The sequence below is a fragment of the Peromyscus californicus genome, unplaced genomic scaffold (assembly GCF_007827085.1).
Source record: "Peromyscus californicus insignis strain IS unplaced genomic scaffold, ASM782708v3 Scaffold_4__1_contigs__length_199733344, whole genome shotgun sequence".
Lineage (NCBI taxonomy): Eukaryota > Metazoa > Chordata > Mammalia > Rodentia > Cricetidae > Peromyscus > Peromyscus californicus.
The window spans coordinates 141,421,693-141,447,646 of record NW_026294562.1 but is presented as its reverse complement, the minus strand read 5'-3'; the positions used below and the strand labels follow the sequence as shown (position 1 = coordinate 141,447,646).

At 39.5% G+C, this 25,954-nt stretch overlaps 1 protein-coding gene across 1 annotated transcript; it reads left to right on the top strand.

Annotated features, from left to right (window-relative positions):
* Positions 1-22,777: 22,777 nt before the first annotated feature.
* LOC128125450 (cytochrome b5-like) lies at positions 22,778-23,565 on the top strand. The gene is given in 2 exon segments (XM_052762884.1): positions 22,778-23,267; positions 23,270-23,565. Coding segments are annotated over 2 exon segments (507 nt in total). The 5' UTR covers positions 22,778-22,879; the 3' UTR covers positions 23,389-23,565.
* The last annotated feature ends 2,389 nt before the right edge of the window (positions 23,566-25,954 follow it).

Sequence of the window (25,954 nt, the reverse complement as noted above, 5' to 3'; positions counted from 1 at the left end):
CTCTGGCTAGAATTTCAAGTACTGTATTGAATAAGTATGGGGAGAGTGGACAGCTTGGTCTTGTTCCTAATTTTAGTGGAATTCTTTGAGTTTCTCTCCATTTACTTTGATGTTGGCTGTTGGCTTGCTGTAAATTGCCTTTATTATGTGTAGGTATGTTCCCTGTATTCCTGATCTCTCCAAGACCTTTATTATGAAGGAGTGTTGATTTTTGTCAAATGCCTTTTCAGCATCTAGTGAGATGATCATGTGGGTTTTTTTTTCAGTTTGTTTATATGGTGTATTACATTGACTGACTTGTGTATGTTGAACCACCCTTGCATCTCTGTGAGGAAGCCTACTTGATCATGGTGGATAATTGTTTTGATGTGTTCTTGAAGTCTGTTTGCCAAAATTTTATTGAGAATTTTTGCATCAATGTTCATGAGAGAGATTGATCTGTAATTCTTTCTTTGTTGCATCTTTGTTTGCCTTGGGAATCAGAATAATTGCAGCCTCTTAGAAGGAGTTTGGTAATGTTCCTTCTGTTTCTATTGTGTGGAACAATTTAAAGAGTATTGATATTATCTCTTTTTTGAAGATCTGGTAGAATTCTGCATTGAAGCCATCTGGTCTTGGGCTTTTGTTGGTTGGGAGACTGTTAATGACTGTTTTTATTTCCTTAGTGGTTATTGGTCTATTTAAATAGTTTATCTTGTCTTGCTTTAACTTAGGTATGTGGTCCCTATCCTGAAAAATATCCAGTTCTTTTAGATTTTACTGTTTTGTGGAATATAGGTTTTTGAAGTATGATCTTATGATTCTCTGAATTTCCTCATTATCAATTGTTATGTCTCCATTTTCATTTCTGATTTTGCTAATTTGGATGCTGTATCCTTGCCTTTTGGTTAGTTTGCATAAGGGGTTGTCTATCTTGTTGATTTTCTCAAGGAACCAACTCTTTGTTTCATTGATTCTTTGTATTGCTCTATTTGTTTTTATTTTATTGATTTCAGCTCTCAATTTGATTATTTCCTGGCATCTATTTCTCCTGGGTGACTTTGCTTCCTCTTGTTCTGGAGCTTTCAGGTGTTCTGTTAAGTCACTGGTATGAGATTTCTCCAATTTCTTTATGTGGGCATTTAGTGCTATGAATTTTTCTCTTTGCCCTGCTTTCATAGTGCCCATAAGTTTGGGTATGTTGTACTTTCGTTTTCTTTGATCTCTAGGAAGTCTTTAATGTCTTACTTTATTTCTTCCTTGACACATTTGTGATTCAGTTGAACATTATTCAGTTTCCATGAGATTGTATGTTTTCTGTAATTTTTTTGTCGTTGAAATCTAACATTAAACCATGGTGGTCTGATAGAATACAGGAGGTTATTCCAAATTTTTTGTATGTGTTGAGATTTGCTTTGTTAGCTAGTATGTGGTCAATTTTAGAGAAGGTTCCATGGGGTCCTGAGAAGAAGGTATATTCTTTTTTGTTTCGATGGAATGTTCTCTAGATATTGATTAAGTCCATTTGAGTCATAACAACAGTTAAGTCCCTTATTTCTCTGTTTAGTTTCGATTTGGCAGATCTGTCCAGTGGGGGGGGGGGGCATTCCCGCAGGAGCTCTGCCTGTTGACTGGCAACTGGATTAGAATTGGGTGCGTGTTCCCAGGGAATGGCTGTGTCCCAGGGATGAGTGTTAGGGGCAAGTCTCACTGGGTATGAACAGAGTCACTCACCTCTAGGTCCAAAGAGAGCTGGCAGTTGATTTCTAAGCCTCCAGAAGTGGCTGGGTTCTCAGGTGAATGGGTATGGGGGCAGAGCATGTAGATTGCAGGGTCCACTGAGGGAGTCTTGGGGGGGCGTTTCCCGCCGGAGCACTGCCTCCTGGCCTGCAACTGGGGCAGAGTTGGGCATGTGTTCCAGGTGAAGGACTGTGACCCAGAGTTGGGTGTGTGGTCTCACCGGGTGTGAACAGAGTAGTTACTCACCTCTAGGCTGCAATAAACACCCAGACACATCTATCACATTTTCAAAAGTACAAAAAGGTTGAAATCTAATAGATTCTCTTAGTTTTGTGGATCATAGAACAACACACACCCACACACACACAAACACACACACACACACACACACACACACACACACACACACACACACACACACAAATGGTATTTATAGAAATACAGTCTGTCAAGAATAAATATAACAAAATAAGGTCAACTTAATATATTTCCCACCTAAACATGAACTGTGAATGTGCTCATGCTAATATATTCTTATTCCTCCATATTTGTAAAGAAAATAAAAACAATCTAATAGGACTATTAGCATTCACAGTATATGTAAAAATGTGGCATTTGTGTTCTCACATAACAATAACAATTAATTGTGAGCTGAAGTTAAATATGTTATGGCTATGCTTAGTATCAATGAAGATATCAAAGGCAAGTTTTTAAATCAAGTTAATGTATGGACAAGGACAGCTGAACTGTGACTGCTTTACACAAGTTTTACAATGTCAAATGTAGAACAAATCTTTTTTACTGGGTGTTTAAATATGTACACTAATATCAGTGGAACACACACCTTAGACTATATTTTAAAACATAAAAGCATGATGTATGCACAGGCTAGTATTTATTTTGTCTTACAAAGGTTCCGTCATTTCCCTTTCTACAGGTCAGCATAGACCTAATTCATTTTCAGTCATTATGACACAATCTTCAATATCTGCAGAATGAAGAAGTAAGCCTTTTTTCCCTCAATGAGTGAAGAGTGAACATAGAAGGTTGAAGGGGGTTCTGGAATTACACAGACATTAATAAGCACTTCCTAATCTGAAAAATTATGTTACGTTATAAGTTTTTTATTTATTTATTGTTTAATTTTAGAATTTAATTTAATTTTACAGATCAGTCACGCATTCCCTTGTTCTCTCCCCTCCGGCCCCCCCTCTCACCCAGCCCACCCCCCCATTCCCATCTCCTCCAGGGCAAAGACTCCCTTGGGGATTGAGTTCAACCTGGTAAATTCAGTTGAGACAGGTCTAGTCCCAACCTCCCAGGCTGAGCCAAGTGTCCCTGTATAAGCCCCAGGTTCCAAAGAGCCAGCTCATGCACTGAGGACAGGTCTCGGTCCTACTGCCTGGATGCCTCCCAAACAGATCAAGCTAATCAACTGTCTCAATTATCCAGAGGGCTTGATCCAATGGGGGGCTCCTCAACTTTTGGTTCACAGTTCATGTGTTTCCATTCGTTTGGCTATTTGTCCCTGTGCTTTTTCGAATCTTGTTGTCAAATATTCTCGCTCATACAAACCCTCCTCTTTCTTGCCAAGTGGACTACTGGATCTCCACCTGGGGCCTGGCCATGGATCTCTGCATCCGGTTCCCTCAGTAAATGGGTGAGGTTTGTAGCACAACAATTACGGGGTTTAGCCATCCTATCACCAGAGTAGGTCAGTTCTGGCTGCCTATCGACCATTGTCAGTAGTCTATTTTGGAGGTATCTTCGTGGATTTCTGTGGACCTTTATAGCACTTTGCTTCTTCCTATTCTGATGTGGTATTCATTTATCATGGTCTCTTATTCCTTGTTCTCCCACTCTGTTCTTGAGCCAGCTGGGATCTCCCACTCCACTAAGCTCTCTTTCCCTCAATCCTTGCCCTTCATTACCCCAACTCATGTCCAGGTTGTTCATGTATGTTCATCCATTTCTCTATCATTGGGTGATCCCTGTGTCTTTCTTGGGTCCTGTTTTCTAGGTAGCCTCCCTGAAGTTGTGAGTAGCAATCTAGTAATTTTTGTTTTATACTTAGTATCCTCGTATGAGTGAATACATACCATGTTTGTCTTTCTGAGTCGGGTTACCTCACTCAGGATGATTTTTTCTAGATCCATCCATTTGCCTGCAAACCTCATGATGGCATTATTTTCCTCTGCTGAGTAGTATTCTATTGTGTGCATACTTACTACATTTTGTTTATCCATTCTTCAGTTGAAGGGCATCTAGGTTGTTTGCAGGTTCTGGCTATTACAAATAATGCTGATATGAACATAGCTGAGCAAGTACCCTTGTGGTATGATTGTACATTCCTTGGGTATATGCCCAAGAGTGGTATAGCTGGATCTTGAAGGAGATGGATTCCCAATTTTCTAAGAAAGTGCTGTATTGATTTCCAAAGTGGTTGTACAAGCTTGCATTCCCACCAGCAGTGGAGGAGAGTTCCCCTAGCTCCACATCCTCTTCAGCAGAAGCTGTCTTCAGTGTTTTTGATCTTAGCCATTCTGACAGGTGTAAGGTGGTATCTCAGAGTTGTTTTGATTTGCATTTCCCTGATGATTAGGGATGTTGAGCAATTCCTTAAATGCCTTTCAGCCATTTGAGCTTCTTCTGTTGAGAATTCTCTGTTTAGTTCTATAGCCCATTTCTTTTTTTTTTATTTTTATTTTACAATACAGTTCAGTTCTACATATCAGCCACGGATTCCCTTGTTCTCCCACCTCCTGCCCCCCTCACCCTCACCTTCCCACCAGCCCACCCCCCATTCCCACCTACTCCAGGGCAAAGCCTTCCCCGCAGACTGAGATCAACCTGATAGACTCAGTCCAGGTAGGTCCAGTCCCCTCCTCCCAGGACAAGCCAAGCAATACTGCCTAGGCCCCAGGTTTCAAACAGCCAACTCATGCAAAGAGCACAGGACCCAGTTCCACTGCCTGAATGCCTCCCAAACAGATCAAGCCAATCAAATGTCTCACCCATTCAGAGAGCCTGATCCAGTTGGTGACCCCTCAGCCATTGGTTCACAGTTCATGTGTTACCATTTGTTTGGCTATTTATACCTGTTCCTTATCCAACCTTGGTCTCAACAATTCTCGCTCTTATAAACCCTCCTCATTTTCACTAATTGGACGCCCAGAGATCCACCCGGGGCCTAGTCATGGATCTCTGCATCCAGATACCTCAGTAGTTGGATGGGTTTTCTAGCAGGACAATTAGGGTGTTTGGCCATCCCATCAACAGAGTAGGTCAGTTCGGGCTGTATCTCGACCATTGCCAGCAGTCAAACAATCAATCAATGGGACCTCTTGAAACTCAGAAGCTTTTGAAGAGCAAAGGATACGGTCAACAAAGCAAAGTGATAGCCTACAGAATGGGAAAAGATCTTCACCAACCCCACATCTGACAGAGGACTGATATCCAGAATATATAAGAAACTCAAAAAATTAGACATCAAAATGCCCAACAGCCCAATTAAGAAATGGGCTATAGAACTAAACAGAGAATTCTCAACAGAGGAAACTCAAATGGCTGAAAGACATTTAAGGAATTGCTCAACATCCCTAATCATCAGGGAAATGCAAATCAAAACAACTCTGAGATACCACCTTACACCTGTCAGTATGGCTAAGATCAAAAACACTGAAGACAGCTTCTGCTGGAGAGGATGTGGAGCTAGGGGAACTCTCCTCCACTGCTGGTGGGAATGCAAGCTTGTACAACCACTTTGGAAATCAATATGGTGCTTTCTTAGAAAATTGGGAATCCATCTCCTTCAAGATCCAGCTATACCACTCTTGGGCATATACCCAAGGAATGCTCAACCACACCACAAGAGCACTTGTTCAGCTATGTTCATATCAGCACTGTTTGTAATAGCCAGAACCTGCAAACAACCTAGATGCCCTTCAACTGAAGAATGGATAAACAAAATGTGGTACATATACACAATGGAATACTACTCAGCAGAGAAAAACAATGACATTATGAGTTTTGCAGACAAGTGGATGGATCTAGAAAAAATCATCCTGAGTGAGGTAACCCAGACTCAGAAATACAAACATGGTATGTACTCACTCATAGGAGGATACTAGATTTGGAACAAGAATGACTGGACTGCTACTCACATCACCGGGAGGCTACCTGGAAAATAGGACCCCAAGAAAGACACGGGGATTGCGCCCAATGACAGAGATATGGATGAGATCTACATGAACAGCCTGGACATGAGTGGGGGTAGTGAAGGGCGAGGGTCGAGGGAAAGAGAGCTTGGGGGAGCGGGATATCCCAGCTGGATCAACAACAGAGAGGGAGAACAAGGGATAGGAGACAATGGTAAATGAAGACCACATGAGAATAGGAAGAAGCAAAGTGCTAAATAGGCCCACAGAAATCCACAAAGATACCCCCACTATAGCCCATTTCTTAATTGGACTGTTGGGCATTTTGATGTCTAATTTCTTGAGTTCCTTATATATTCTGGATATCAGTCCTCTGTCAGATTTGGGGTTGGTGAAGACCTTTTCCCATTCTGTAGGCTGTCACTTTGCCTTGTTGACCGTATCCTTTGCTCTACAAAAGCTTCTCAGTTTCAAGAGTTCCCATTGATTGATTGTTTTTCTCAGTGTCTATGCTACTGGTGTTATATTAACGAAGTGATCTCCTATGCCAACGCGTTCAAGACTACATTCTACTTTCTCTTCTAGCAGTTTCAGAGTAGTTGGATTTATGTTGAGGTCTTTGATCCACTTAACTTATTTTTTGTGCATGGTGACAGATATGGATCTATTTACAGCCTTCTACAGATTGATATTCAGTTATGCCAGCACCATTTGTTGAAGATGGTTTCTTTTTCCATTGTACACTTTTGGCTCCTTTGTCAAAAATTATTTGTTCATAGGTGTGCGGATTAATATCAGGGTCTTCAGTTCATTTCTCTTGGTCCATATGCTGGTTTTTATGCCAGTACCAAGCTGTTTTTATTACTGTAGCTCTATAGTAGAGCTTGAAGTCAGGAATAGTGACGCTTCCAGAGGTTGTTTTATTGTACAAGATTCTTTTGGCTATCCTGGGTTTTTTGTTTTTCCATATGAAGTTCAGTATTGTTCTTTCCAAGTCTGTGAAGAATTGCGTTGCTATTTTGATGGGAATTGCATTGAGTCTGTAGATTGCTTTTTGTAAGATTGCCATTTTTACTATGTTAGTCCTGCCTATCCATGAGCATGGGAGATCTTTCCATTTTCTGACATCTTCAATTTCTTTTTTCAGAGACTTAAAGTTGTTGTCATATAGGTCCTTCACTTGCTTAGTTAGAGTTACCCCAAGGTATTTTATATCATTTATGGCTATTATAAAAGGTGGTTATGTTATATGTTATGTCCATGCTTAGTATCTTTGCAGACATCAATGTGAAGATTGTGGGGAAAGTTAGTTGTTCCACTCACTCTACCTCTCATGACATAGGATGTCATTTTTTTAATTTTTACATCATTCATGAGGAAGAAAATATTCTCATGATCCTAAAATAGAAGCCACAGGAGATTCTTTACATAGTAGCTATTCTCAGAGTGAAAGTATCATCTCATGTCACATGGGTTTTGTAGGTGTAATCACTAAATAAATGTTTATTATTATGATATGTGGCAAGGAAATCCATATTGCAGCTTAGTCAATAATGTTAGGGATCATTTACTGACAGGATAATTTCAATGGAAATGTGAACTCTAGAAATTTCAAAACAATCTTAAGAAACTGTATTTCAAATTGTATTGAAAATAATAGTTTTAGAAAGTTGTGGTTCTTGTATGAAGTCTGATTAGAATCAGCGAAATACAAAACTTTTCTAAAACAAATATTTTAATACCTTGTCAATTGATTTTGCAATATTGCCTAAGACATGATTTGTAAAATGTTTTCTCCTCCAAAGCAATAGCTTGTAGAAGTAGATGTCCACACAGAGATTTTACTCAGATATCACAATACAAATATAATTGAGTTCAAATAATTCAAATACTAAATATAAGATAAATATGAGACCACAATAAAAGAAAAATTTTCTAGAAGCTCATTGCACAAAGATGTGGGAGAAGCAACAAGAGAAATCTCTAATTAAAGCCAAAGTATGGCAGAACAATGTGGTGGTTGTAATGCAGCAGAGCTGTGTTATTCATTGAGTGGCACTGTTATCATTCACGAAAGGGTATGAGGCACAATAAAACCCACTATCAGAGTTTTACTAGGAGAAGGAATGTATAGAAGAGAGCATGACCAGTCCTGTGATCTATATTTACAGAGTGGGAGAGGAGGGGAAGAAAGGGGAGGAGACTGTGATCTGCCTATTATGGATTCCCCTGAACTATGGAGCTTCACCATACATGTGCATAGATTGCATGATTATGCTGCTTGCAAATTACACAATCATGCAGCACATGGATTATGTATGACACAAGGCTCTTTCCTTGGGTACTGAACTGTGCATGTACAATCATGTAGCTGGGGGAGTGGACAGGATTTCTAACATTCCAGACTCTTTTCTTATTTTAAAAAAGTTGGGTGAATAGGAATAGGGGCACCATGTCTCCTGAAAGCTGCTTTGGACTGAATGGGTGTGCATTGGTTGACACTTGGGGATGGTAGGAAAGGGGGCTTCTAAGGTAGCCATGTTTCCTGGGATGGTGGACTGTGATCTGCTGCCTTGGAGTTGTTCATCATCCCTCTCGGCTTGTGAATGTGGTCACCTATGTCTGAGAGGGTGCTGATGAGACAGAGATATGGCTAGAAAAAAAGAATTATATATTTTTTCCTTTGGTGTTCCCAGGGTGAGGGAGGTGGTCTCAGGAACAGGAATGTTTGGGTTATACTTATATGAAGCAGGTCTGACTTGTGCAGATGGATTCAAGCTGGTTTCTGGAGCTCAAAAGGATTTTTAAACATATTAAGAAGCAGTCACTTGTGGGGGTATCTTTGCGGATTTCTGTGGGCCTCTCTAGCACTTTGCTTCTTCCTATTCTCATGTGGTCTTCATTTACCATGGTCTCCTATCCCTTGTTCTCCCTCTCTGTTGTTGATCCAGCTGGGATCTCCTGCTCCCCCAAGCTCTCTTTCCCTCGAGCCTTGCCCTTCACTACCCCCACTCATGTCCAGGCTGTTCATGTAGATCTCATCCATTTCTCTGTCATTGGGCGCGATCCCCGTGTCTTTCTTGGGGTCCTGTTTTCCAGGTAGCCTCCCTGTGATGTGAGTAGCAGTCCAGTCACCCTTGTTCCACATCTAGTATCCTCCTATGAGTGAGTACATACCATGTTTGTCTTTCTGAGTCTGGGTTACCTCACTCAGGATGATTTTTTCTAGATCCATCCATTTGTCTGCAAACCTCATGATGTCATTGTTTTTCTCTGCTGAGTAGTATTCCATTGTGTACATGTACCACATTTTGTTTATCCATTCTTCAGTTGAAGGGCATCTAGGTTGTTTCCAGACTGCTGGCAATGGTGGAGTTACAGCCCGAACTGACCTACTCTGGTGATGGGATGGCCAAACACCCTAATTGTCGTGCTAGAAACCCCATCCAACGACTGAGGGATCTGGATGCAGAGATCCATGACTAGGCCCAGGTGGATCTCTGGGAGTCCAATTAGTGAGAATGAAGAGGGTTTATATGAGTGAGAATTGATGAGACCAAGGTTGGATAAAGCACAGGGACAAATAGCCAAACAAATGGAAACACATGAACTGTGAACCAATGGTTGAGGGGTCACCAACTGGATCAGGCCCTCTGAATGGGTGACACAGTTGATTGGCTTGATCTGTTTGGGAGGCATCCAGGCAGTGGGACCAGGTCCTGTGCTCATTGCATGAGTTGGCTGTTTGAAACCTGGGGCATATGCAGGGTCACTTGGCTTGTCCTGGGAGGAGGGGACTGGACCTACCTGGACTGAGTCTCCCAGGTTCATCTCAGTCCGCGGGGGAGGCTTTGCCCTGGAGGAGGTGGGAATGGGGGGTGGGCTGGTGGGAAGGTGAGGGTGAGGCAGGCAGGAGGTGGGAGAACAAGGGAATCCATGGCTGATATGTAGAACTGCATTGTATTGCAAAATAAAAATAAAAAAAGAAGCAGTTATGGGAAATTCAAAATCTTGAGCTGATGACCATGATATTGTAATGTTTTAGTAATCTGCTGTATTAGTTAGTGTAAGTGATGCATGCGGGGGAGGGGAATATTTGCAACATAGTTCTAATTTTTAACTGAAATAAGCCTTATCTGAGACAGATTTTTTAAAAGAACCTGTTTCATTATTAATTGAGTATCCAGGAGACAAAGGTGATTAATTTCTGAGGGCTAACAGTAATAAATTGTTATATTAAAGTTGTTTTTGGAGAACTCAGACCCTTTTGGGTATGGGTGTGTAAATACATTTGGATTGTTACTGTTCCTTAACATCTGGGTATACTTGATGATTCTTGGACTCCAGCTTGGTGGTGGTCTGGTAACAATTAACTGAGTAATTATTTAGGAGTGGAAACCAGGAAGAGAAAAGCTTGTGGGGTGAAACTTCATTCTTCTGGAATTGGTCCTCCAGACCTTCATAGGGAGCAGAGCCCTGTCTGTGTCACTGTGCATGAGGAGGAGAAGAGGCATTGTTGATGGGTCTGGAGTGAGGCACATGGAGCAAGCAAATGAAACAAAAGCTCCTACCTTAGCTGGCAAATCTCTTTCCATTATGTACCCCTGAAAGTACAATTAAGTGGTGGGATCTGTTGAGTTGCGGATGGTTGTTGCCCTACCCTGACAATAGGGAAATGAAAAGAAGTGGGACCCATAAACTCTGTCAGTACTGAGTAAGTAGCTTGGTGTTCACAAGGAATAAAATGGATCATCCCATTTTTCATCCTGGGTTCCCAAATAGCCTGTGGCCTACCCTAAGAGGTCTGCTGGAGGTCCTTGTTTGATGTCCCCATTCCATGAGGTACATGAGTGCAGTCAGCTGACCAGTATGCCTCTTGGTGGCACTTTAGACAAGGTTCAATTGATGACCCACATGGGAAGGGCACATACAAGCCCACATGGACTTTTCTGTCACACATTTCAAACAGGGACCCGGAAGCCTTCAGGCAGCCTCTCATATAGTGTGTGTCTGCATTTGGCAATTATGTTCATGTGCTTTCTCATTTCTCCCATGGTACCTTAAATGCCACAGCTGAGACTTCTGCCTGTGGGGTCAGGGGCCCTCTCTCTAGATGCTTAAGCTTAGCCCTGATGTCATGAAACACTGGGAGACATGAGACAGATTTCCATCCTTATCTTGCATTAAATTGTTTTAGCTTATATACTTTGCTGATTTGAGGATCCCTTTAGGACACCTGCCAGGAGGCAGGTTGTAAAATGATCTCCAGCTAGAGAGCCATCCTGATTATTAAAATCCCAATATGGGTCCTGATCAGAAACTCATTTGCATGCATCCTAGCCTTCTTCCAGACCTGTCTGTGCTACTCAGGGTAGCTTGAGAATGGGTGACTGTAAGAGTGGAAGTGGTAGCCAGAGTTGGGTGGGAGTGGCCCGTCTGATCCTGGAAAGCATAGCAGAGCAGAGGTCAGAGAAGTGGAGGTTCTTTGGAGTCAGAGATTCCTCAGCTTCAGGTTGCATGTGGGCAGGAGAGAAAGACTCAGAAAGTGAGGGTTCAGAGCTTAGGAAAAAAGTTGGGGTATAAGTTAACTCTTTTGATTTGCCTGTTTGCTGGCAGAAGTTAAATAATTATTGTGAAATATCAGGGTCCAGGCAGTCATTACGTGGCCATATTTACTGGTATCTAGGGAAATTTAAGGCATTTTTCAGAGGAGGAGAGGGACCAAGAGGAGGAAGCCTTTATGTCCCATGACTGCAGTCAAGAGAATAAAAAAGCAAAAATTATAATAACAAACAGGATCTGAGATCCCAGTCTCAGGCATCCCTGAGATTAGGGAAAGATCTGTGAATCAGTTCATGTTACCCCATCTTTTGTCTAGTGGAGGGTAAGGGCATGAGTGTAAGAGCATGAGGACCACCCAGAAATCTGACAGCATTCAGTGTTTCAAAAAGAGAGACTGAGTTAGTGCATGCACAGCCTGAGGACACCCCAGGGGTCCAACAGCAAAAATATATCTCAGGCTACAGTCATCTGAAATGGCGAGGGACTGGAAAGTGAAAACTCATCAATCTGAGCAGTCAAGGTTGTGTGAAAAGGCCCTGCAGCCAGGAAAATGAAAGAAAGTAGGCAGTCATAGATCAAAGAAATGTCAGTACAGGGTCCAGAACACAGAGCACTGAAAGAGCCTGCTTCTTTTCAGCACCAATGTTGGCTTTAAAGAGGCAGTGCTGTGCTATTCATTAAGTGGCACTGTGTGGGAAAGGCCATGAGGCATGACAATACCTACTATCAGAGTCTTATTAGGAGACGAGAGGGACAGAGAGTGCATGACAGTGCCTGTGGGAGACATGTGCTTGGAGAAGCAGGGGGAGGGAGAAGAAGATGGTAAAGGAGTCAGGGATCTACTTCTTATGGATTCCCCTGCACATGAGCATATGGGCTTATGGAACTGTACCACACATTCACATAGATTGCATGATCACATGACATGCAAATTACGCGATCACACAGCACGTGGATTATGTAGGATTTAAGGCCCCTTGCTTGTCTACTGAATTGGGCATGTGCAATCATGTAGCTGGGGGCTGTCCAGGAATTCCAACACTATCTCCACTACAATTGATCTCTGAGCTGCAAACACATGCTGTGGCATGTATACATCTATGTATGTCAATGAAAAATATTATTTTTACAGAATAGGAATGGGAAAATAACAAAACACTTCAAGGTTAATTAAGTGATAGGAATTATTATTCGCCAAATGAATATTAGTGGTTAAATTTCTAAATTAAAAAAAATACAGAGAGTAGTGGATTGATCCACAGTTAGGTATCACTATTTTGATTAGAAGAAATGAATTTCACCACAAAAGACAGACACTGCCTGAAATTGATTGAATGCAAAAGGATATTTCAAAAAAATGGACCAATAAAACAAGCAGTTCACGGTGTTCAACTATTTGAAAAAACAGATGTCAAACCTAAAATAATGAGAAAAGAAAAAGAAAATAATTAAATCCTTATAAAAGGAATAATTCCTCAAGAATGTGTTATGATTCTGTATATATCCCCCAAATGAGGGCCATGGAGAAATCAAGAATGAAGGCTGCCAGAAGGGCCATGTGAAGAAAAGAATTTCAGAGTAATTGTAAGCAATGTGTGCAGGAGAAAAGTTCAATGCCTATGTCTAGGAAGATTTCAGCAAGCAGGGAAGCAAAGAGAATTTTTTTTCACTCTAGGAAGTCTTTTCCACAACTTGGAAGGTTCAGTTATTGACTAGACTGGATTTTCATTGGCCACTTTGACTGTCCCAGTGACTGTAGAAAATTTTATGATCTAGTCTATGGCAATCTAAAGGAACAGGAATCTCATTGGTCTTTCCTCCACAACACTCACGTGCAGTTATTCTCTGTATCTTCTCATAAAGGTTTGAATAGCACATAGTGTATATTTTTCTTAATGCTAAAAACATCATTTTAAATTATCAGTGATAACATTGCAGAAACACTTTACTAAATACCTAAAGAGAGGAGATAAACAAGAAGCACCTACAGATAAGCCAATCTCAGAGCTACACAGGATTGAAATTTTTTCCAATACATTCATAAAATTTTGTATCCCAGTTGGGGTTTCTATTGCTTTGAAAAGACACCATGACCATGATAACTCTTATAAAGAAAAACAATTAACTGGGGCTGGCTTATAGTTTGTTGGTTTAAACCATTATTATTCATGGAGGGAATCAAGGTGGCATGCAGGCAGACATGGTGCTAGAGAAGTAACTGAGAGTTTTACATCTAACTGTGCAGGCAGCATTAAGAGACTGTGAGCCACTAGCCTGGCTTGAAATTCTGAGGCTTCAAAGCCCAACCCCTAGTTATGCAGTTCCTGCAACAAGCCACACTTACTCAAAAAAAGGCCCTATTCTCTAATAGTGCCTCTCGTTATGGACCTATGGGGGACATTTTAATTCAAGTCATCACATTATACTCCCTGTCCCCTAAGGCTTGTAGTCATATCATAATGCCAAATGCATTTAATCCAACTTCAAAAGTCCCCATAGTCTATAGTTGTATCAGCACTGTTTAAGGGTCTGAAGTTCAAAGTCCCTTCTGAGACTCATGGCATCTCTTAATTGTAATCCTCTGTAAAATTAAAATGTAAAAACACATCACATACTTCAACATGCAATGGCACATGATATGAATAATATTCCAAAAGGGAAGAAAGGGACTATAGTGGAAAATACTGGACCAACACAAGACTAATAAACAGCTGGGCAAGACCCAAACTCTGCATCTCGATGTCTGATGTCAAAATGTTCTGCAGATCTTCAACTTCTTTGAAATTTGTTGACTGCAACTTACTTCTTTCTCTTCAGGCATTTCTCTGTTTGTTAATAGCTTAACTTGGCAAGTGTCCTAGGGCCCTGGCATTTCCAACATCTTGAGATCTCCAAAATAATCCTGGATTCATCTTCACAACTTCTAAGACCTCAAAGTCCCTTGCCCCTGGCCAGTAATGTAGTTCCTTAAAAAAGCATTCACCTTGTGGTGGAGGCGGGGGGGGGGGGGGGAGGACAGGGAAATATATGGCTGATATGTAAAATTAAATTAAATTATAAAATAAAAAATAAATTAAATAAAATAAAAAATGATTTAGTAACTTCAAAACAAACAAACAAAAATAGCATTCACCTCTTTACAGTGCTACTCCCTAAGGGCCTATGGAGGTTATTTATATTCAAACAATCACAAATTGTTTTGCATATAAGCAAAGGAAATTACAATGATCCTGAAAACTACTTTGGTAACAACAGCAATAGCAGCAATTATTTAGAATCAAGAAACTGGAAGTTAAAGTCATAAAACATGAACATCTCTAGCTCATCCCAATGATTCATCTTTTGACACATTCATTATCCAACTAATAAAATAGTCATTTAGCTCCCTTTTAGAGAATGTGCAATTAAGTCCAGAATCATCTGTAAGTAAACCTATATACATCAATTCAGTGGGGTCTATTTTTAATATCCTTTCTGCTACCATTTTATTCCCTAAAATTCAGCTTTATACCTCTTTCACAAACCATTCCTACACAAATTAGAGAACTCCAGAACTTCCCAAATACAATTCAGTGAGGTGGTGGTTCATGCCTTTAATCTCAGGACCAGGGAGGAAGAGGCAGGCAGATCTCTGAGTTCCAGGCCAACCTGGTGCCCAAAAAGAGTTTCAGGGCAACCAGGGCTGCACAGAGAAATCTCTCTTAAAAAAAACAAAACAAAACAAGAGCATAATACAACCCATGAGTCAAACCCATCTCCTTCGTGTATATGAGCTCACAGAAAATTGAGTATTTTTATTATTATAGAAACAAAAATGGTTAGTCAAGGAATATTCTTAGAACCAATAACACTAAATTACTTAGCATCATTTTCAGGGAAAATCTTGCTGCTTCCAGTGACAGAACAAGACTAATTTTCTCAGGTAAAATTTGAGAAAGTAATATGGCAAGGGAATATATATATATATATATATATATATATATATATATATATATATGTGTGTGTGTGTGTGTGTGTGTGTGTGTGTGTGTGTGTGTGTGTGGTGTGTATACATACACATATATATGTAAGTAGTGGTTCTTTTGTGTCTTTAACATACTATGCTACAAACATGATAGACATATTTGTGACTTTTCACATTATCAGAATATTTGGAATGACAACAAATTGTAAAATCATCGCCAATTATGTTGGCAGTCACTTTTCCACCTAGACTCACTTTCCCTTATTTACAGACCAATTGCAATGAAAAATACTTTTTTTTAAAGATTTTGTGTATTTTCATTTTATGTGTTTATGTACAGGCATTTGCTGGAAGTGTATGTAGCACACGTCTGCAGTATCTGAGGAGGCTAGACGTGTACCTGACTACCTCAGATCCCCTGGGACTTGAGAAAGAGACAGTTGTAAGCTGACATGTGTGTGCTGGGAATTGCATCCAGATACTGTGGACAAACAGCCAATATTCTTAATTGCTGAGCCATTATTCATGTCAAAAGACTGACCTTAATCACCAATATTAACACTCAGGCTCAGTGGGAATAGTTTCTGAGCAGAATGAAAGATTTGTATGCCTCTCTCACAGGCAGAAGATGTTGGAGACTGAACAGTGGTTCCCTAATGTGGAGGGAAGAATAAAAGAGGCCAGAGATATGTATTATGTCTACTTAGATAAGGGAAGTATTTCCATCATCTGGTGACAGTGACACAAGATTATGGAAACATATTATCTGACCAGGTCATACATGTCTTGACTCTAAGTCCAAATTCTTTTTTTTTTTTTTTTTTGATTTTTCAAGGCAGGGTTTCTCTGTGTAGCTTTGCGCCTTTCCTGGAACTCGCTTTGGAGACCAGGCTGGCCTCGAACTCACAGAGATCTGCCTGGCTCTGCCTCCCGAGTGCTGGGATTAAAGGCGTGCGCCACCACCGCCCGGCTAAGTCCAAATTCTTAATAGCCTAAATAAAGAACAACAAATATGTCAAAATCAATTTAATGAAACATTTCACAGACATGGTGAGAAATTCTAAATCATATGTATAAACATGTTATAACTTATAGAAAACATGAAGGTAAGTTATGAATATAAATAGAGTGACTTAGCTGTCAGTCCAAGTTATGAGGACTTGGACATGGGTCTTTCCCCTGGCTCCTGAATTCCCAACTCTTAAGTCTGACCATTAATTTAACCTGGGCAGGAAACTTTCTCATTCCTAGAACTTGTGTTTTAGAAATTACAATAAAATTTCTTTAATTTCCTTTTTTCTATGGAGAGTTTGATAATCTGAGATATATATCAAATTCATTTGTCATGTTTGATTGTCATCTCTTAGAAACCTGTTCTTTTCTGATGAGAGACAGGCAGAGTGGGGATATGGAGTGTACAAGGGATGGGGAAAAATGTGAGGAGCAGGGAGAGGAATCTATAATCAGATTATGTTGTATGAGAAAAGAATATTGTCAACAAAAGGAAAAATGTTAAAATTATCATTTTGTCTTTCCTTAATCAAGTTTCATTTAGGATTTAGAACCATTGTCAGGATTTGTGTACTCTCCCATGTAAAATTTCATTTTAACAAGTAACATTTTCAAGTGAGGGAAAATCTACTACCCTGTACATCAGAGTATGTTTCTCATCCTTTACTATTTTCTCAAGGATGTCTTATCACTCTGACCTTCTTGAGCCAGATTCTCTCTCAGTGCTTAATATTTTTGCGTAGATTGGTCCAAGTTTCCTTGGCTATAAATAAAAAAAAAATTCCTAAGAACATGTGATGTACTCTGATATAAACTCCATCTCCCTAACAAGAAAGTACGTATGAAGTTCTTGTCATAATGGTCAGCTTCATTTCCACCTTTAACAAGAGTACTGAATAACTGAATCACACACACATAGATGCTCAAAAATAAATGAGAACAAACACATGTTGCCCTCGTGGCATATCATTTAAGATGTATTATGTGCCTTGATACTTGACAGTGAATTATATGGAATTGCAATAATATCCAATATAAAACTTTATTTCTTATTTTCCTGTTTTAAAATATGTTGGTCAGAAAAAAAATGTTAGAGTTAAAAGCAAAATGTGTGCCAGACATCCACATTGTATTTAATAATTCAAATCTATTGTATTTTTAAGCCTCAAACTTGCTGAAAATCCAATGCAAAAAAATTCATTTTCAAAATAAAATGCAGATTGATTGATGAGATGCTCCCCACCCGCACCCCCACCTACCCACCCTCTCACATACACACAGATTAGCACTGGAGTTAAAAAGCAAAACACTCTTTAGGGTTCATTTAAAAAGTTACCTCTACAGGACAAAGGCTCAACAAAAAACGGAGTGTCTTGTAAAATCTGTATGATCGCAAATTCACGATTTAAACGATTTAGAACTTAATTTAAGCAATGAAATCCTCAAACTGAAAATGGAAGAAACGCCCTTATTGCCACTTTACTACGACCTGGAAGTGCATCTGTGTTTGTTGCTCAGGGGAAATCACAAATATAGAGAATGTTTCATTTAAACAAAGAAATCCCAAGCTCAAGCCACTCTCCTGCAACCTGGAAGTGCGACTGTGTTTGCTGCGAAGGGGATTGGGGAGTAGGAATCACAAATATAGAGAAATATAGGAAAACTTTAAACAACGAAATTCCGCTTGGAGGTCTATTTGGCTGCAACCCGGAAGTATGATTGTATTGATTGCTGGGGAGGAAACCTCTAGGAATGAGAAACTTTGGTTCCTATGGATTCGTCATCTTTCCTCTGCAGCCTTGTTGAGTCCACTGCACCAGATTTTGACGCATTTCCTTTAGCCATTCTTTTGGGGAGGTGGTGGGACTGCAATAAGCTTTTATTGTATTTGCAGGGTATTGAAAAGTAAAGGAAATAGGCAGCTTTAATGTGGGTTTTCAACAGTAGGCACTGACTAGGAAGCAATTAGGATTGTGAATGGATTGTAAATCATTGGGTAGTCTTTGTAATTAATTAAACTAGCATGTGTATTCCAAGATTACCAATACATTGTAAATGATTGTTATGAGTGTGTGTGAAACAGATAGAACAGTATTAGACCATCTCTAAAATTTTCAGGAGTTTTTCGTTTTTAGTTCCCTTTTCCAGGGACTTAGCTAAAGACATGACACATACTTGTCCCATTTTCTTATGTTTGGGTTACATGACCCATAAATCAGAAGGAGATTTGTGACATTTCTGTTTTTCCCTACCTTCACAATTTCTTAATATCTCGTTATTCCCCACTCCATGATGATTGCATACAATTTTGAAATCTAAATTATCAGTGGCACCTGATAATGCAAGATTGCAATCTTCATTACATGGGAGTGTGAGGAAATCACAATGCAGTTTGGTTTCCATGTCATAGGCTAACCAAGAATTCTTATTTAAAAAAAAAAAGGTTCCTAAATAGGTTGATTGATTAGAACTACAGTGATGTGCATAGATTGGATTGCTTCTGCTGCTACACCTTTTTACAATTTATCATGGACAATCTTTAGTCCAGTAAACACCATCGTGTTGATGCAAGCAAAGTATTTGAGAAGAGCCCTGATATATGTATGACTTTGTTTGCTATGCTAGAATATTAACTTAATGAAAGTGCTTCCACATTTGAAATTGGGGCATTTCCAATACATGGTAACAATGTCTCTGCATCCAGATCCCTCAGTCGTTGGATGAGGTTTCTAGCATGACAATTAGGGTGTTTGGCCATCCCATCACCAGAGTAGGTCAGATTGGGCTGTCTCTCAAACATTGCCAACAGTCTGTTGTGGGGGTATCTTTGTAAATTTCTGTGGACCTCTCTAGCACTTTGCTTCTTCCTATTCTCATGTGGTCTTCATTTACCATGGTCTCCTATCCCTTGTTCTCCCTCTCTGTTGTTGATCCATCTGGGATCTCCCCCTCCCCCAAGCTCTCTTTCCCTCAACCCTCGCCCTACATTACCCCCACTCATGTCCAGGCTGTTCATGTAGATCTCATCCATTTCTCTGTCATTGGGCGCGATCCCAGTGTCTTTCTTGGGGTCCTGTTTTCCAGGTAGCCTCCCTGTGATGTGAGTAGCAGTCCAGTCACCCTTGTTCCACATCTAGTATCCTAATATGAGTGAGTACATACCATGTTTGTCTTTCTGAGTCTGGGTTACCTCACTCAGGATGATTTTTTCTAGATCCATCCACTTGTCTGCAAACCTCATGATGTCATTGTTTTTCTCTGCTGAGTAGTATTCCATTGTGTATATGTACCACATTTTGTTTATCCATTCTTCAGTTGAAGGGCATCTAGTTTGTTTCCATGTTCTGGCTATTACAAACAATGCTGATATGAACATAGCTGAACAAGTGCTCTTGTGGTGTGGTTGAGCATTCCTTGGGTATATGCCCAAGAGTGGAATAGCTGGATCTTGAAGGAGATGGATTCCCAATTGTCTAAGAAAGCGCCATATTGATTTCCAAACTGGTTGTACAAGCTTGCATTCCCACCAGCAGTGGAGGAGAGTTCCCCTAGCTCCACATCCTCTCCAGCAGAAGCTGTCTTCAGTGTTTTTGATCTTAGCCATTCTGACAGGCATAAGGTGGTATCTCAGAGTTGTTTTGATTTGCATTTCCCTGATGATTAGGGATGTTGAGCAATTCCTTAAATGTCTTTCAGCCATTTGAGTTTCCTCTGTTGAGAATTCTCTGTTTAGTTCTATAGCCCATTTCTTAATTGGACTGTTGGGAATTTTGATGACTAATTTCTTGACTCCCTTATATATTCTGGATATCAGTCCTCTGTGAGATGTGGGGTTGGTGAAGATCTTTTCCCATTCTGTAGGCTGTCACTTTTGCCTTGTTGACTGTATCCTTTGCTCTACAAAAGCTTCTCAGTTTCAAGAGGTCCCATTGATTGACTGTTTCTCTCAGTGTCTGTGCTACTGGTGTTCTATTTAGAAAGTGATCTCTTATGCCAATGCGTTCAAGACTACTTCCTACTTTCTCTTCTAGCAGGTTCAGAGTAGCTGGATTGATGTTGAGGTCCTTGATCCACTTGGACTTAAGTTTTGTGCACGGTGATAGATATGGATCTATTTGCAGCCTTCTACATGTTGATATCCAGTTATGACAGCACCATTTGTTGAAGATGCTTTCTTTTTTCCATTGTGCACTTTTGGCTTCTTTGTCAAAAATTATATGTTCATAAGTGTGTGGATTAATGTCAGGGTCTTCAATTCGATTCCATTGGTCCACATGTCGACTTTTATGCCAGTACCAAACTGTTTTTATTACTGTAGTTCTATAGTAGAGCTTGAAGTCAGGGATCATGATGCCTCCAGAGGTTGTTTTATTGTACAAGATTCTTTTGGCTATCCTGGGTTTTTTGTTTTTCCATATGAAGTTGAGTATTATTCTTTCCAGGTCTGTGAAGAATTGTCTTGGTATTTTGATGGGGATTGCATTGAATCTGTAGATTGCTTTTTGTAATATTGCCATTTTTACTATGTTAGTCCTGCCTATCCATGAGCATGGGAGATCTTTCCATTTTCTGAGATCTTCTTCAATTTCTTTTTTCAGAGACTTTAAGTTCTTGTCATATAGGTCCTTCATTTGCTTGGTTAGTGTTACCCCAAAGTATTTTATGCCATTTGTGGCTATTATAAAGGGTGATGTATCTTTGATTTCCTTCTCAGCTTCTTTGTCCATTGTATGTAGGAGGGATAATGATTTTTTTGAGTTGATCTTGTATCCTGCTATGTTGCTGAAGGTGTTTATAAGCTGTATCAGTTCCTTGGTGGAATCTTTGGGGTCACTCAAGTATACTATCATGTCATCTGCAAATAGGGAAAGCTTGACTTCTTCCTTTCCAATTTGTATCCCCTTAATCTCCTTATGTTGTCTTATTGCTCTGGCTTGAACTTCAAGTACTATATTGAATAAGTATGGGGAGAGTGGACAACCTTGCCTCGCTCCTGATTTTAGTGGAATTGCTTTGAGTTTCTCTCCATTTAATTTGATGTTGGCTGTTGGCTTGCTGTAAATTGCCTTTATTATGTTTAGGTAGGTTCCCTGTCAATACATCATTTTTTAAATAACATAAAAACCGTTCTGTGAATCTCTCCTGTGTATCTGAAGAGCAGCTGACAGTTACATCCTTCAAGCTTCTCTCATAAGGACATGTGTGCCTCCACTTCTCAGAAGATTGAGTTGTTAAGGGCATGATCCCATAAAACTTAGTAACTTTTTGTCATAAATTATAGGCTAGCAAAGATTATGACTTTTCAGTGATAATAATAGCAAATACCACTTAATTTTAAGAACTGTCAATCAATTCTAGGCCTGGGATAAAGATGACTTAAATATTTTTGAAGTAAAGAAAATGAATTATGAAGGTTGTCCAATTATACTAAAACTTACAAATATGAATGTGTTTGTACACTTAAATTTCCATTGGCTGTATTGACAATTGACATTACACTACCTGCCATATTCATGTTGAAATGGTTAGGGCCTACTCATGTTATTAGATTGCACCTAGCAGCTGTGGAAGAAAATGCATAATTAACAGATTAAGTTGAGGAGAGTGTAGAACACTTAAAAATATCTGGAGATTAATGTGTCCAAAGTAAAGATAAAATGGTTCAACTGAAAAATATAAAGCAAGCTGAAGATTGGGAGGGATGATGGAGATGATCATTATAAATAGAAAAATGATTATGGCAGATATGATGAGGATGAAGATGATAATTTTGATGATGAGAAAACTGAAGTAAAAACACCACCAAGAAGTAAATATGATATACTCCAATATCAAAGCAGAAAAGACTCAAAGCCATCAACATTATGATAAACAGTTTAAGAATCCTTCAATGAACCTGGAAAATCCTTGTTCAAAACACATGGCTCAGTAGTTAAGAGAAATTGTTGTGCCTGCAGAGGACCTGTGTTTGGTTCTCATCATCCAAATCTTGATTTTCAACAGTCTGTAGCTCTCCTTAGAGGGATCCAGCACCCTCTTCTGACTTCCTTGGGCACCAGGCTTAAATATGGTAAACAAACATACCTGCAGGCCAAACACACAGAAAATACAAAACAAATGACTCTAAGAAATTTTATAGAAAAGAAATTTGTTTGGATATCTTAAGATATTCTGCTTCCTTCATTTCCTCAACAGTGGATATGTGGTTGTCCTTCCTGTAATGCAAAACAAGAGTATTCACTAAAAGTCTCTAATAAATGCTGTCCAGATTGTAATGTCTAGGATGTTGCCTCTAAAAGTCCCATTTCCTTTTTAAGGGTGGAATCCCACACTTTACTTGTTTTGCAAAAATATGCATTCGGTCCCGGTAAGGCTGGGAATGTCCCGGGCGGAGGCGGCTCAGACTTGAGTAGCGCACCACCCTGCACGGCTGTGTTGCAGGGCCCGGGAGGCTCACTGTTCCGAGATGGCCAGGCAGGCAAACCAAGATGTGAAGTACTACACCCTGGAAGAGATTCAGAAGCACAAAGACAGCAAGAGCACTTGGGTGATCCTGCACCACAAAGTGTACGATCTGACCAAGTTTCTGGAAGAGCATCCTGGTGGGGAAGAAGTCCTAAGAGAGCAAGCTGGGGGCGATGCTACTGAGAACTTTGAGGATGTTGGGCACTCTACCGACGCGCGAGAACTGTCTAAAACATACATCATCGGGGAGCTCCATCCAGATGACAGATCCAAGATAGCCAAGCCTTCGGAACCTCTCATTACTACTGTCGACTCTAATTCCAGTTGGTGGACTAACTGGGTGATCCCAGCCGTCTCAGCCCTGGCGGTAGCCCTGATGTATCGCCTCTACATGGCAGAAGACTAATTCGCCTCTCCAAACCAAGGAAGGGAAAGACTGCCCCAGAGAAGGGAGAAAAGAAGCCAGTGTTAATCATTTCCACTGACAGAAACCTTCCCCTGAGAAAGTAATTGTAATATATTTGACGCCGTTTCCTCCTGTGTTAGTAGAACAAACAAGGAAGTCTTCGTACTCTGAAACTTTTCAAATGTGCCTTTTTACTCATCAATTTCATGTTTCTTCACTACATAATTTACTTATTGTAAGCACGATCTTTTTAAAATATATCTGGCTTTTAAAATATAAAAAAAAAATATGCAGTTATACACCTCCTGGTAATAATTGTGCTCAGACATGAAAATGATCATATAATTATACATGTGAAATGTAGCAGCAGAAATCTAATGTAGCTAATGCATTGACTTTTCAGGCGTGGAAATTATAGGTACAAGGGAGAGTTTCCTTAGAATTTCTTTCCCCTTTCTTTCTTTTTTTTTCACCATAACCATATGCTTATCTTGAGGAGATAACATACTTAATGTACTAAAAAATGTAAAACTTTATAGAAAAATGATAGATCAAATCAGGGTAACAACTGTTAGTGATTTGCGTGTGAATTTCTGTCCTTTCTCTTACCTTCTCAAATGTTGCCCTAACTTTTCCATCCTAAAGTATACATTTGAGCTGAAATAAAGTCTTTAATGACTGTATGACTATAGTCATTACTTTGTGGATATTTTACCATGTTTTTACTATGAGGAAGGTCTGAAGGATTCAGTATTAATTTGCTTCTTCAAAGCTTCCATTGGTAAACAGCTCTTTAATGGGAGAGCCCCCTAACTCTACTCAATTCATGTGTGTTCTCTCATTGTTTTCCTGCCCTACAAATAAAGACCAATGTGTCACAAGATTTCAATTATTTACTAAGTGACTCTTTGGAATAGAAACAAAGGGTTGAACTCTGAATTATAAAGTTTGGTTCAAATTTTCTTAAGAAAATAAAAAATCGAAAACTGTGAATGAAAGGAAAGTGTCAAAGTTAAAGGGCCAATTAGGGAGAAATTACCAAGTGATAGATTGTATTAAGATAGATTGAGGATGGGAACTATTGTGACACCTGTACTTGTTTTAAAACAAAGAAGAGAAAGTTCATTGACACTTGGATAAGTTTTAAATTGTATTTTATAATAGATGCTCAATAGTATGAAGAATGTTTGACATTGTATCAATAAATCTCATGTTAAAATTACTTTACTGGAAAATTTCAAAATAAAAGATAATCATTAGAAACCAAAAGAACTATAAGGACAAATGCAATATATCAGCTTCCAAAAATATCAGTGATGACTTATTATGGTTAAAGTTTTCAGATAAATACAATATATATAAATGATAATCCATGGTAATTTAGAGGAAGGATAGAACTTCATATCAGGATGTTAATAATTCTACATAAATGTACTTTACAATAAAAAACGACCGATTTTTTCGGGGAAAAAACTAATCAATCTAAAATTAAAAACTTAAGGATCAAGAACCAAAACTGACAGGAAGAGAAAATAGTAAACATTTCACTGTTGGCTACATGCTGAAAGAATTGGCAATGTATTAGACCTGTGTTAAGCTTTCCAACAGCTGGATTAAATAGACTTAAGCATAGACAAAGGAAAACAGGGAGAGGATCACCACTCTTTTTCACATCAAGCAGTCACAATAGAGAACAAAAGAGTGAGGCTTCAGTTGGTCTTTAGGTCCTAACCACCAGGCACAGGAACTCTGCATTCCCAGCAAGTCTATCAGTCCCATTGAAAAGAATGGTGATTCCCTGGGCTACAGGCATCCAGTGAAACTGATATCAGCAGGGTGTCAGGGGACAGAACATCACCTGGAGACTTCATCAGATACATAGACCACTCTACCACATTTATCACACTACAATATGCATGAAAGATTTAACTTAAGGGATTCTTATAGGCTTGTGAAACATAGACTCAACTGTAGACAAAAATATTTATGGAAATATACTACATACAGTCAGTCAAGATTAAATATCACAACACAAGGTCACCTGAATAAATTTGAGAGCCAAATGTGAAAAATATGTGTGCACATGCCAAAATATTCTTTTTCCTCCATGTTTGTAAATAAAATAGCAAACAGCATTATAGTATTCACTTTTACTGTCAGCAATAATAGTATGCATAGGAAGCAGAAGGAAAACAAGGCATTGGCCAGCATTTCTTATTTCTTTACAGGGAAGCATGAACTAGATCCTGCTACTCTGGCAATTATTTGTTACACTTCAATACTGAAATAAGAGTTCACTTAAACTGAACATAGTAATTTGTTCTCCAGGCACCAGCTTTCTTTACAGAGCTCTCAAATGACCTTTCCTTAGTCACCTTCATTTTTTTTTGGACGATAGATGGCACTGTGAGCAAGGGAATCACTGACTCCCCAACACACAATGAGCCCTGGAAATCTGACATGTGCCTTTAAGACAGTGGTTCTCAGCCTTCCTAATCCTGCATTCCTTTAAGAGTTCCTCACACTATGGTGACTACCAACCACTAAACTTGGTTTTTTACTCTCTAACTCTCCCTTTGCTACTGTTATGAATGGTAATGGAAATATCTGATATGGTACTCCAAATGAGTCTCAACACACAGGTTGAGAACTGTTGCTTTAAGCCAAGGA